At 37.7% G+C, this 13943-nt stretch overlaps 1 protein-coding gene across 1 annotated transcript in view; it reads left to right on the forward strand.

The window, feature by feature from the left end:
• The window catches only part of LOC128623870 (microtubule cross-linking factor 1), a 66057-nt gene extending 64462 nt beyond the window's left edge, over positions 1 to 1595 (forward strand). The window contains exon 16 of the mRNA XM_053651009.1: positions 1316 to 1595. Coding sequence (XP_053506984.1) covers positions 1316 to 1543 — 228 coding nt within the window. The 3' untranslated portion in view covers positions 1544 to 1595. The remainder of the gene's footprint in view (positions 1 to 1315) is intronic.
• Positions 1596 to 13943: the final 12348 nt, after the last annotated feature.

The raw sequence follows: 13943 nt of genomic DNA on the forward strand, positions 1-13943 counted from the left end.
TGTCTTCAATGTATAATGAAAACAATAGAACTGGCCTTGCTGTTTCAATACCTTCAGAGAGGACTGTGTATCTACTGAGAATTCTGGTTCGATTCTCGGGCAGGGAACCAACCTAGCCACTGGGGGCTGCACAAGCCAGTGCACTGTCTTTGAAGGTCCCAAGCCCGAATAAAATGGAAGCGTTGCATCAGGAAGGGCATCCGGCGTAAAAAAAACCTGTGCCAAATCAAACATGCGGATGGTCGATCCACTGTAGCGACCCTCTAACAGGGAGCAGCTGAACGAACAACAGTTTCTACTATTTGTGTGCGTAATGCTAAGTACTGTATGTTTTGTACAGTTATTATATACAATTATTTCTGTGCCAATAGTTCTGGAGGGCACGGTGTATAATCTGAATCAGCCATCCAAGAGGTGAACTATTTAAAAATCACGTCATAGGTTTAAACATCAACTACCATGCACTGATGCATGGTTTATAACAGATGCAGCATTCACTTTAGATTTGAATTGAAATAATAATAATAATAATAATAATAATAATAACAAAAATAATAAATAGAATAAGTTGTCATCAGTCTCCCAAGTGTACAGGAGTTATTAATACAGCGTCAGCCGCTACAGTGTCAGTCTCGTCTTGTGTAATGAAGGCGATGTGCTTTGACATGCTTTATCAGGCCAGATGAAGTGTCTCTCTATTTCCGCTGTTTATTTTTAGCAGGAGTAGTTTGTATTGTGTCTTAGATATCTCCATCTTTCATGTGAAACAAGGGCCCTGAAGAAATGCAATAATAACATCAGAGAGAGACAGAGACGTTAGAGTAAGAGAATGATGACAAAACGGAGTGTCTTTCTTCAGCTGGAATGGGATTTTCTAATGTGGAACTTCAGAAAGAATTTGAATTATGATATTATTTGTGTGGTTTTGGTTATACTGGTATCTTCATAGATACTATTATTACATTGAAGAGTCTTGAGTAGGGCTGCACAATGGACTGTGGTGGGGGGGGGGCATATGGCAATTATATTGCTGCATATTGTTTAATGTTTCATTTAAAATAGTCTGGTGAACCTGTGATGTATCATTTCAATTTAAAGACCAGCCTGCATGACTTTTACCACAATTTAATTGGTCTTTGATTACAAGAAACCACAATTTATCACACAAAACACCCACAGAAGACTCACAGTATCTGGAATCTCGTTGGCATATTGCTGGTGATATTAGAAAAGCCAAAAGCAGCCCTACTCTTGAGCTATTTTTCTTATAGAAATCCTTTAAATGTTTGTATATTCATGTGTCTCCTTCCTGAAGGACCTCCCAAGATCACCTGTAGCCCCGCCCCTGGACTCCTGTTTCCTGCGACCGGCCCGTCCTGCCAATCGCCGCCCTCCCTCTCGCTGGGCTGCGCGCTCTCCTTGTTCTTCACCCAACTACAAAGACCACACAGAGGGGTTCCGCTTCCCTTCACCCATCAGACCTGCTCAAACCATCCCAGAGACAGAGGAGTCCAGTCAGGAACTACCTCAGCACCCAGCCTGAGGACATCCTGCACCAGCCAAGCCTGCTCACTGTCCTCTCCTCTCTTCTTCTTCTCCTTCTTCTATTGTTCTTTCCATCCTCACCTCTCCTACAATTACCTCTAGCCTTCATGATTGTTCTCTCCATCTGTCCGGTTATCCTTTCTCCTTCACCTCTCCCCTTCCCTGTCACATTCTCTTCCTTTTTCTTCCCATGCCCTCTAATATCTTTTCTTTCTCTCTTCCTATTTTTCTCCTCACCTCCCTTGTTTTTCTCCTCTCCTAATTCATTTTTTCTTATGTCCTTCTACTTTTCTCCTCTCCTTTCTTCCTTTTCGCCTCTTCTCTCCTACTCATAATCCTCCCATCTTCTTATTTCCTAGTGTTCCTTTTCCCCTATCCTCTACCTCCCTTCCTTCTACCTTCGTTCTTTTCTCCTCACCTTCTTTTCTTGCGTCTTTCCTTCTCATCCTTTCATCTTTCTTCCTCACCATCCTTTAATGTGTTTTCTTATACATATCCTCTGAGTATTCTCCTCATCTTTGTCATCATCTCCGCTCATACTCTACCTCTTCTCCTCTACCTCATCTTCATCCTATACCCCCCTCATCATTCACTCTCAATCCTTCTCCTTCTCTTTCTCTTTCCTCTTTCCATTCTTGCACGTTCCTTTCCTTTAGTCTTTCTCATCTTCCATCTCTCCTCCTTTCTCCTCTCCTCCTCCGTCTCTTCTCCTTTAATCCAGCCTGACCACACAAGCGCCACCAGAGTGTTGGAACATTCTATTACTTCTCACACCCTTCACATCCTCAACACAGGGGATGAGAGAAGGACGCAGTTCCTCGAGCACCAGCCGACAAGCAACAACCTTCTAGTACTTTCTGTGAGAATTCAAGGACCTCGAATGTACTGAAGCAAAACACAACCTACTCCATCAGAGGTGCCTAAACACACTTGATATCTCAATGGTCCCATATACATGTGTGTCTCTGTGTATATGCAATACGTATGAATTTACATGTGTTGGTCAGATTAAGATTGTTTTTCTTATATCCTGGGGAAAAATGGATAAATCGATTTGTCTAAATGTTTACATGTTGATTTATTTATTTATTTATTTGCTCATTCATTTAGGATATATATGTTATCTCCTATGTACATACTTGATAGAATTATTTTCTTATTTTTAGCGTGATAGGTTGGGTTTTTTCTCTTTTTTTTTCTTTCTTTTTTTTTTTGCTTGTGGCTTAAATGTATTTGAGTACAAAGAAAAGACATTTTATTTATTTTATACACCGAAAAAAAAGAAAATGCGACCGAAGAACAGACACCTGAGTCAGGGAAACACGAAATATGATGTCAACAACACTGACGTATTTATTACTCCAAATGTAAAGTTGAATGTTTAATGCACCACAACAGGAAGGTAACTGGCAACTGATTAACCTTATGCATATTTTCCTGCATAATTTGATCTGCATGCCGTTTTAAACCCTAGCACTTTAGTGCATGATATTAAATGCTGTTGTACCTTGTGCTATTTCACTATAATATAAGAGCCCTATATACAAACACACACACAAACACACACACAAACACACACACACACACACAAAAACCACTTTCCATAGTCTGTAATTTTGTTGCCATCAAGTTTACACAAGTTAGACCACTTTTTATGTCGCTTATTGTACCTATTCGCCTGTCTTTGTATAGCTGTTATTATTATATTTAAATTCTTTCTTTAATTTAAAGGATAAAAATGGGGTTGTAAAAAAAAATGATGAATGTTTTAAATTAAGTCAGTGTCTAAAGTCTAATGATATAAAGTCTGTTTAATTGGTAATAAAAATGAATGTGTATTTACAGAAATTACCTGACTGGTTACACTGTTCTTTTCTGTAAAAAAAAAAACTATCAGCAAACAGAAAAATTATATACAGTGGGGGAAATAAGTAATGAACGCGTCAACATTTTTTTTAGTAAATGTATTTCCAATGAGGCTACTCGCATGAAATTTTCGCCAGACATCAGTATTAATTCAAGCAATCCGGAAATATAAAGAATTCACAACATTGAAATCCATAAATAAAGTTATGTATAATAAAGTGGAATGACACAGGAAAAAAGTATTGAACAAGCTAACTGAAATTTATTTAATACTTTGTTTGTAATGACCGCTTCAAGAAGCTTCCTGTATGAAGAAATTAATCGGCCGCAGTATTCGGTGTGATTTTGGCCCATTCTTCTAAACATATTGTCTTTAAATCCAGTGATTGACTGGGCCATTCTAACACCTAGATTTTTTTTCTCTGAAACCAGTTGAGTTTCCTTTGCTGTATGCTTTGGGTCTTGGGAGAGCTCTTTGCTTTTACCCACCATGAGATGTTTCTTGTGTGACACCTTGGTAACTAAAAGCCGTTTTATAGACTATCAATTTACTAACCCAGCTGATATTAATTTGCACAGATAGGGGGTATAATTACTTACGGATTTCAGCTGGTTCCTTGCCTTGGAGTACTGCTTTTTCTTAGTGTGTTCAATACTTTTTTCCAGTGTCATTCCACTTTATTAAAAATAACTTTATTTATGGATTTTAATGTTTTGAATTCTTTATATTTCCGGATTTCTTGAGTTAATACTGATGTCTGGGGAAAATCTCATGTGAGTAGCCTCATTGGAAATATATTTACTGAAAAAAAAATGTTGACTCGTCCAATACTTATTTCCCCCACTGTGTGTGCGTGTGTGCGTGTGTGTGTATTTTAACTCATGGATCAATAAAGGACACATATCCAACTTTTAAGAAAATGAGATTTTTCTAAGCTAAGCAGCCTTTCCAGAGCTATTATTAGGGCAAGAAATCTGAAATGAAGAAACTTCACAGATGCATTGTATCACATTATCGCAAGTCAGATTTCTGAATGTTTATATATATATATATATATATATATATATATATATATATATATATATATATATATATATATATATATATATATATATATATAAATAATAATAATAATAATTATTATTATTATTATTTATATATATATATATATATATATATATATAAATAATAATAATAATAATAATAATAATAATTATTATTATTATTATTATTATTATTATTATTATTATTATTATTTGCAGGTGTAGAGACACTTTTCAACACTACCTACTGCACCTTTAAAGCAGCATTCACACACCCTGCTGGAGATCTAGGGTTAGGGATCTAGGGTGATTTTGGTCCAAAACTTAATCCCACTGCACCGTAACTGTTTTGCAATACTATTTTCAATACTTCAGTTTTAGTTGTATAGTGCTTTCAACAATATACATTGTCCCAAAGCAGCTTTACAGAAATCTATAAATTCAGAGTATAGATTTTAAATTTATTTCAAATGAATTTCTTTATAATCTTCCCAACTTACCCTGATGACTCAAGTGTGTGTAAAACCTACAGTACACAACTGGACACTTGCAGGACAAGAGCAGGGCTGCAGGGAGTTGATTTTTCAATTAGTATGCACTGTTTCACCCAGTTACATTTTAAGCAGTTGCAGTGCATGATGATGTAAAATAGTTATCAGGTTAGTGTTGAAAAATCCGCAATGCGTAAATGAAGTAGTCGGCCACATACGTAAATCCCATAGCAAGTCAGATGTTTTTGAAATACAATCATTTATTGCTTGCGCTCATGCCTGTCTATCATTTTTCATGACAGTAATGCCTTCATTAATGTGCTTTTTAATGTCTTAAAGCTCTTTGCGATTTAGGATTCAAAATATGAAAGTGCTCTATAAGTCTGCAATTTTGTTCCCCTGCTTGATTTAAGCTACAACAATTACGACATTCACTATGTTAAACAAGTCATGCATAATATATTTGTATTTAAATGATATTAAGTGACACCAGTAGAAAGAAGAAAGAAAAATCTGTGAAGAAAAACATGTCTTTTATGATGAGGGTTTTTGTCTTTTATACTCACTTTGATACAGAGTTCAAATGCATAAATTCATCACAGTGTCATTCTTCGAGGCTGCCCTCATTTCAACCCCTTGCAACACATTTCTGCCAGATAACGTGATATTGTGCCAGAACTGTAAAGTCCAGGGTCTGTAACTGAAGCTATGAGTCAGAGTGAAGGGAACATGTTTCTCTGAGATGGGGAGAACTGGTAAATAATTAATGTGGTGCTCAAAGTAATGACCAAAAGATGTTCATGAGAAAAGACAGCTTTGACTCTCTGCTGAGAGGAATAAGGCAGTTGAATTATTCAGACCTAAGAGAAAAAGCCCCAGTTCCTAAAAGTATTTTTTTTTTTTAATCACTACGGTGTGTCGATCTCTACTTGAGAGAATAGAGAGCTATGAGGGATTTGTATCGTGATTTTTTTTATCACCGTGTTTTGCTAATGGAATGCGTTGCTTTAGGCCATGTTACCTTGAGCCTCTGTGGGTTGGGAAGGAAAATTGAATTGATAAGAATTTGGGTCGTTCAGAAAAGCAATTAAACTCTCAGTCTGCGTTGAAGTGCTCAACAGAATATAAAGATGGATTCCATAAATTTACATTTGTGGATAATAGAAAGAATTTGAAAGACTGAAATTGAAAAAGGAAGGGATTATATGGAGGACTAGCTGGAATTCTGACACTGATCTGAAGGATTAGATCATGTTCAGGGACCCATCAATTAATCAGTCATTTACAATCAATATGTCTGACTGTGAATAAGAAAGCATTTAACTAGCAGTTGATAAGTACTCACCTGCATGTAAGAATATAACTAGTGTAGTGTGCAGTCATTGCATGTGTTACACAGACAATACGTTAACTATGGTACATTTTTCAGCTACCTACAACGTTTAGATAAAAACTTACCTTGATATAACCATAGTCTACATACATATCGTTATATAAATATACATAGGTTCTGTTGCTCTTAGTCACCACATTTTTCTGGCTTTTATTTAATTAGGAATTAAACGTGTTGCATTGTGGGATGTGATATGTAGATTGCTTTGGGTGTATTACAGGAAATTCCACTTCAGTAGTGTGTCACCTTGGGGGCACAGTGGTTGGGGTTGGCTCCAGGGTTGGGGGTTCGATTCCCGCCTCCACCCTGCGTGCGCAGAGTTTGCATGTTCTCCTTGTGCTTCTGGGGTTTCCTCTGGGTATTCCAGTTTCCTCCCCCAGGTCAAAGACATCCACTGAAGGCTGATTGGCATCTCGTAGTATGTGATTGTGTGTGTGATTGTGCCCTGCGATGGGTTGGAACCACGTCCAGGGTGTCCCCTACCTTGTGCCCTGAGTCCCCAGGGAGAGACTCCAGGCTCCTCCGTGACCCTGTGTAGGATAAGCAGTACAGAAGATGGATGGAATTATAGCTTCCTGGAAATGTTTATGTTGTTTACATACTGCATTTGGTATTATGCATACAATACCTTACCATACAGTATACAGTGATTGTTTGGATACAATTTTATTGCAGATAGTGCATTGTGGGGTTTCATGACTGCACTATGGTTTTAGACATGTACTGCAAAATGAGGTTTGTAGACTATTTTTTGAATTTCCCTTACAGGGGGATCAATAAAGGTACATCTTATCTTATCTTATCTCTATAATTCATAGGGTGTGGTTTTCTATTCATGCTATTTCATGCATGAGCGAGACAAAATCCCCAAAATCCCTCTGTTCTATTTTCTATATATGACTTATCTATAACTGATTTACAGGTTATTGCAATCTAATCTATGCACTATGAGTGTGTGTACATTTTCAGGGAGTGTTTCATGGCAGAAGGCTTGGGATCTGAGATCTTTGTAATTAGCATTGTTGTGCTGCATGTGTTCTCTTGACCATGTCTATATTGTAACAATCATGACTTTAAAAAAGCCGTTAGTTGCTTTTTACCTTTTAGGAGTGTGTCTGTGTCCCTGTATCTGTGCTGTTACAGAGCTCTCTAGCTCTCTCTCTCTCTCTCTGTGTGTGTGTGTGTTGCCTGCTGCTTTGGAGGTGTTGCTGATGTTGCAGTCTTCACCAGCTGTCTCTTCATCAATAACATGAAAACTGGTACTCCTCTGCACCATCTCCCCCCCCATCTGCTTGTCCTTGTGTACCTGCTTTCACTGGTAAAGCAAGCTCCTATCAGAACCACCCTATGAAATCACCACTTAATTCAAAAGCAGAGTTAAGGGGTCTTATGAGTTAATAAGCTTATAGTAAGCAGTCTGCTGCTTGTCTTGTAAAGTGAATTAAACCATGACCTTCTCTTGTCCTCCAAGAACACTGAAACATTGCCATGGAGCAAGGGAGTGATTTATTGCCACATCCTCTGAAGGGTGCTTCATCAATCAATGCTTTTTCTTCAATAATAAAAGAAAGGAATCAGATCACCCTCAGTGATGAGACATTGTAAATAGTTTGATATTGCTTTAATACTGTGGTCCTTTTTTTTTCTTGACAGTCTAATGAATAATAGAAGGATGTGAAGAGTCCGAGGCATTTAACCGAACCACACACACGCCCATTCTCTCTCCTCAGGGACACTATGGTAGAAAATGTGGCACTCTGTATCACAGTGCTCTCATTTTACCATTACAGGGAATGACAAGCAGGAGCTGCAGTGTTCTAGCTCGCTAGATTTGATTTGATTCTGCTCCAAGCTTTCCATTACAGAGAATAAAAAACCCTCATTGTTCAAGAAATGCAATATTCTACCTGTTGTAATATTCTCCTAACATTTAATCAACATGTATGTTAGGAAATGTTAATATGAGGTCCTTACAAATGTGTGTTGCTCAGAGAGTCCATCCATCCATCCATTTTCCATACCGCTTATCTTACAAGGGGTCGCGGAGGAGCCTGGAGCCTGTCCCAGCGAACTCGGGGCACGAGGCAGGGGATATCCTGGACCAACCCATCACAGGGCACAATCACACACACATTCATACACTACAGACAATTTGGAAATGCCAATCAGCCTACAACACATGTCTTTGCACTGTGGGAGGAAACCAGAGGACCCAGAGGAAATTTCGAGGAGGCGGGATTAAAAATCCCCAACCCTGGAGGTTGCTAATTTATTCCTCTTCTTTGTGTCTATGTTTTTCTTGAAAATCATGAATACCAGAAGTTCTCCATCACAACATTGACACAAATAAGCAAAAGCAAAAATAATACTCTGGCATCTTTTCCGTTTAAAGGAGTCATTTTATGATTGAAGACCATTTGTGTCCCATGGATATTACATTTACAAATATGCATGTAAAGGTAAAAGATATTGTAAACACAGGAAAAGTATCCTTCATAACAACATACTGGATATGCATATTTCAGAGAAGTCATTTAAACCATTAATAAAACCCTATCTAAAGCACTAAACACTGTTTTTTGTTTGTTTGTTTGTTTGTTTTGCCTGTGCTAGTCCACAATATCTATTTAAATCATAATATAAATATAACCATCCAAAATATTTGTATTAATGTGTGAATCCATTTAACATCTCGTGCTTGAAACATCCTTCCATGAGTCATCCGTTATAGGTTTCTGAGAAATGAACACATTCACCCCTTATAGAAATATTTGGAATACTCCACAAGTCACATGATCGACAGGAAGTTGCATCATGGGAAGAAAAAGAAGTACTTTTTTTTTCTTCATGTGTACTGCTATTGTGATTGATGAGGTCACTTTGAAAATATAACTCGATTCAAATTATAGACTGAAAGTAAGTTATTCATTTTTTAATAATAAAAAAAAATCATTAGCTGGCAAAACCATTAAGCCCATTTTTATATACTTGTTAATTTTATGCTTTAAAATGTTTAGTGTTTTTTATCAAAGACAACATGTTAAAAAAATCTAATTAAAAGAGAGAGAGAGAGAGAGAGAGAGAGAATGTTACCCAAGTTTGGTTAATACATTTGTTGATTGGTTAAACCTTTACTTAGATTTAATGTTGAAATGTAAAAAGTTAATTTTTAAGAGTTACAAATGCACTGCAATCATGGAATCACCCAAAGCACATGTTGCAAAAGAGCTTCACCTACAGACACCATGCTGCATCCACGTGCACAGTGTCAGCTGTTTGTCCCTGCTAGAACAACGTCCTTTCTTCCTGTACAGCTCCAAATCACATTTTGCTTTCTGTAAGATCCATTCTGTGTCTCTGGGTCAAACTTTCTACTAACAAATCATTTGGATCGAGCCTGTTCAGAGCTGAGCACGTATGTCTGTGTTTTTAAAAATAGAAGGAGCCACCCAAGAGCTGAGCATCATTATTCTTACACGCTCATAAAAGGTTTGTAGTTTCTCATTTTCTCGAAATGAAGCCAGTAAATCTAATTTAAAAGTTGCAGAAGTCTAACACTCAATCTCATCTCTCTCTCTCTCTCTCTCTCTCTATGAACAGAATGCACAAGCATCTCCAGATGACCCATTGAAGTGGGTTGACATGACAGGGTCTAGAAAGTTTTTGGTCAACAAAATTAAACCATTATTAATAGATAAAAAAAACAGTCCCTCCAGGTTTTTACAATCACAGAAATGAATGCAAACTCAAGCAAACTCCACAATATTCGGAGGAGCTTGCAATTTTTCAAAATTACAGCAGGTTTTCCACAGATTTGGGCCAAGACGCGTCATGTGACGTCGTCACAGTATGCATTCAGCCACTTCGATTCACGTGCATCGAGCACGAGTACAGTTAAAAGGTCTCATTTACCAACAAAATCTACTGCAAAAGAACGTGCAAAATAATTTCGCGCAATTGAAATTTCACCCCCCCCCCCCCCCCCCACAAAAAAAACAAAAAACTCTGCAAATAACATCGCACGTTTTGAAAAAAGCCACAGCAAAAGCAAGCATTTTTGGCTGCAACAATCACAAGAAGCTCTGCGAAATTCTGTATAGACTGTAAAAAGTACCACAAGCTGTTCTTCAATTAATAAAAATCATAATCGTTGGCAAATTCCTGTGGTGTAAGAAGTAAAATTCCTTCTTATTAAATGGTCTAATCACTCTTCCAAGGACCGTCTAAGGAACCTCTGTCTAAATGTCTTCCTGGTATATGCAAATTCAGTTTTGTCTTGTCTTAAGGGTATGCAAACCTTTGCCTCAACTCTATACAGTATATTGCAAACTCTCATAGATTCCCTAGCTCACTTGTGAGCAGATGCAATTCAATGAGTTTATCTCATTTATGCGAACAAATCTCCCAGCTTATCGGATTGCCTTGTCTTGCTGTTCCCAATCCACCGAATTGACCACTTAAGCAAAGTGGCATTGGTGTGATGTCTGTTTTAATTGATTAGCAAAGCCTTATTTAATATGAACATCTAAGTTTGCCTGCATTATTTTAATAAGTCTAATCTCCAGTTAAACACATGCACACCCACTGAGACGTGATCCTATAAAAATCTGCGCCTGCCTTTGCAAATTGAATAAGTGGAAATTGGATTGTATAACATTGGTGTCCTTTATTCCGAATAGAAGCTCTTATTTTTATAGTGACATTGGTGGATTTTTAACGCATGCTCTTTTCTTTCAGTTGCCCAGTTCAGAAAATCCCGTAACAGCAATCAGACATGGTGGAATCCTGAAAGCTGTCAGGTTCAGCAGCTAATATTCATCCAATATCTTTGAATTTTTAATTATTATACTTAATAGAATTTTATCTTGCTCTGCATTGTTAATAATTAATCTGGCTGACCATGGCACAACCCAAACTCCTCTCTCTCTTTTTTCTTGCTGTGTCAGACAGCTTAGGAATCTTACCTCGTGAACGATTAAGGGAAAGATTTCACTTAAATCTTTCAAGTTGTACTGTTCAGTGTTGAGCAATGAAAACATGCAACGTTACTCTACAAAGATTATAAACATATGTATCTCTGATAATATCAGGGAGTACAACGTCACGGAATATATTTAGATCATGCTTGCAAAGTGTTTCTCTACACGATGTTACTATCAAAGGCATGACCTTTGCATGGTCTATGGTGACTTGTCAAATCTTTTATTGCCTGCAAATGCTCTTTACAAAAGCCCCCCATCCAGGCATTTAGTCTCAGATGGAGAAAGAGTGAGATGAGAGAAAGGGGAAGAGAAAGACGGGGACTCAGGGCACTTAATGTCCATCTCTTATCTTGTTTTAAGTTGATGTTATTATTAAGAGCATGTGGCATTAGAGCTGTCACTGCAAAGACAGAAGGATTGTGATGAAGCTGTGCAATTTGTGGGTCGAATATCAATGCTGGTTTTGCAGCATGATGCAAATATCTGTATCATTTTCTTTAAGATATTATGAACACATGGTGAGTAATGGTCCGGTCATATTTCCTTTTGCACCATAAACACACTGCAACATAAAATAAATAGTGCTTCTCTTGTGTGAGAGATTATTAGGGGTGTAACTCAATACCACTATCTGTATCCTGACCTCTATCTGTGGACATGGGGTCTGACTGGGGTTGTTTTTTAATAAACCCTAACGCTAGGCTCCCAAAACACTCAGGGGAAAAAAAACCCCCAAATGTAGAAATATCAGCCCTGTTAGTATGGTGTGTGAATTCTGGCTCTTACAGTCCCTCAACCTTAATTCAATTCAATTCAATTCAATTCAATTCAGTTTTATTTGTATAGTGCTTTTAACAATGGACATTGTCTCAAAGCATCTTTACAGAAACATATCAACACAGGATTCAGATTTTAAGTGTGTGAATTTATCCCTAATGAGCAAGCTGTTAGTGACGGTAGCAAGTAAAAACTCCCTAAGATGATATGAGGAAGAAACCTTGAGAGGAACCAGACTCAGAAGGCCCATCCTCACCTGAGTAACAACGGATAGTGTAAAAGCAAAGGAAAGTTCATTATGGTTTTTATATGAAGAATATGTTTTGAACGAGTCCACTGTTCAAAGGCGACCTGAGTGCAAAACTACATGTGGTAATTGCAGTCCCAGGGCCATAGTAGCAATCTTAGTCCCAGCAACCACATTGAGAATGTCCATGTGGAATTGGAGTTGATGAGCGCTCCATCCAGAGGTAGGGCATCCGAACGGATCAGGCCGGTCCAGAGAGCAGAAAGGATCAGGATCACTGGCATCTCCATAAAATCACGTGTGGCTTGACAGAAAGAGAGAGGGTTAGGGAGGTAAATAGAGGGAGAGATTGTTAGGTAAGACTGTGCTTTGCATAAAAGAAAGCTTGAGTAAGTAAGTAACCTTAGAGCATGGTGCTTTTGTTTCCACCAGCAGCACAGCCCCTGCTCTTACTGTGACATTTATTTTCACTTCCTGGTCCTGTCTTTGCCCCATTGTGTTGTCATGTCCACTAATCCCAACTGTCTCCACCTGTTTCTGCTTAGGTTCCTAATTAGTTTCACTGTTGCTGCGAAGTTTCCTTGCATGCATGAGCTTTTCTGAGCCTTCTTTATGCATTTCCTTGTTTCCTGTTTTTTTTTTCTTGTTTTCATGCTCCATAGCACTTGCTTGTTTTCACAGTTTTGACCTTGTGTCTGTTTATTATTTATGTATATGGATGTTAGGTTTTTAATACTATCTCCCTGTGTTTCAACCTCTGCTGTGGACTATGATGGTGATGATTTCTGCCTTGCCTGTAATAAACATATTGATTTTACTTGCATCCTGCCACACTGTAATAAAAAAATGAATAAATTTAGCATTCATTTATGCCAACAGGGTTTCCAATAGAGTACTGTAAAAATGATCAATAAACTTGTGTAACTGTATTTACAGATAAAGTACTGTAATATCTCCGATGCTTTTTAAACAAAGCAACTTCCAGTTAATGCAGTATATGATTGAGCTGAAGGACCCAACCATAGTAGTTTGGCAGAGCTGGGATTTGAATACACGACCACCTCAACTGTAACTCAAAGCCTTAACCATGGAGCCACCAGAACTTGTTAACTTGTTACTGCATCGTTTTAATAGAACGAGTCATTTGCTTAAAACTCTTGCAGTTTACAGTTGTTTATGTTGCTAGTAAATTACTGTACAAATTCCAGCCAATTTTTCACAGTGCACTTCTAAATGCACGTTACAATAATTGGTCTCAATTAGAGATGTGTGCCTGACTGGGTTTTGTTTTTGTTTTTTTTAACCCTGTACTGTGTGGTGTTTCCATATGGGAACAATTAATCTCCAATGTTTTGATAGATGCTCCTGGAAGTTAATTCATTCATTGACCTTCAGTAAACACTTTATCTTGGTCAGGGTGGACCTGGAGCCTATCCTGGGAACACTGGGTGCAAGACGGAAATACACCCTGGATGGAACCAAGCTACTGAACTAAAAAAAAAAGGTGGGTTTTCTTTTAATAACCTTTTTTTATATATATACATCTTTACCAAGGGTGCCAGTAATTCTGAGCTGACTATAATGTTATGTTATGTTCT

The sequence above is a fragment of the Ictalurus furcatus genome, chromosome 20, assembly GCF_023375685.1.
Source record: "Ictalurus furcatus strain D&B chromosome 20, Billie_1.0, whole genome shotgun sequence".
NCBI classification, from domain to species: Eukaryota; Metazoa; Chordata; class Actinopteri; order Siluriformes; family Ictaluridae; genus Ictalurus; species Ictalurus furcatus.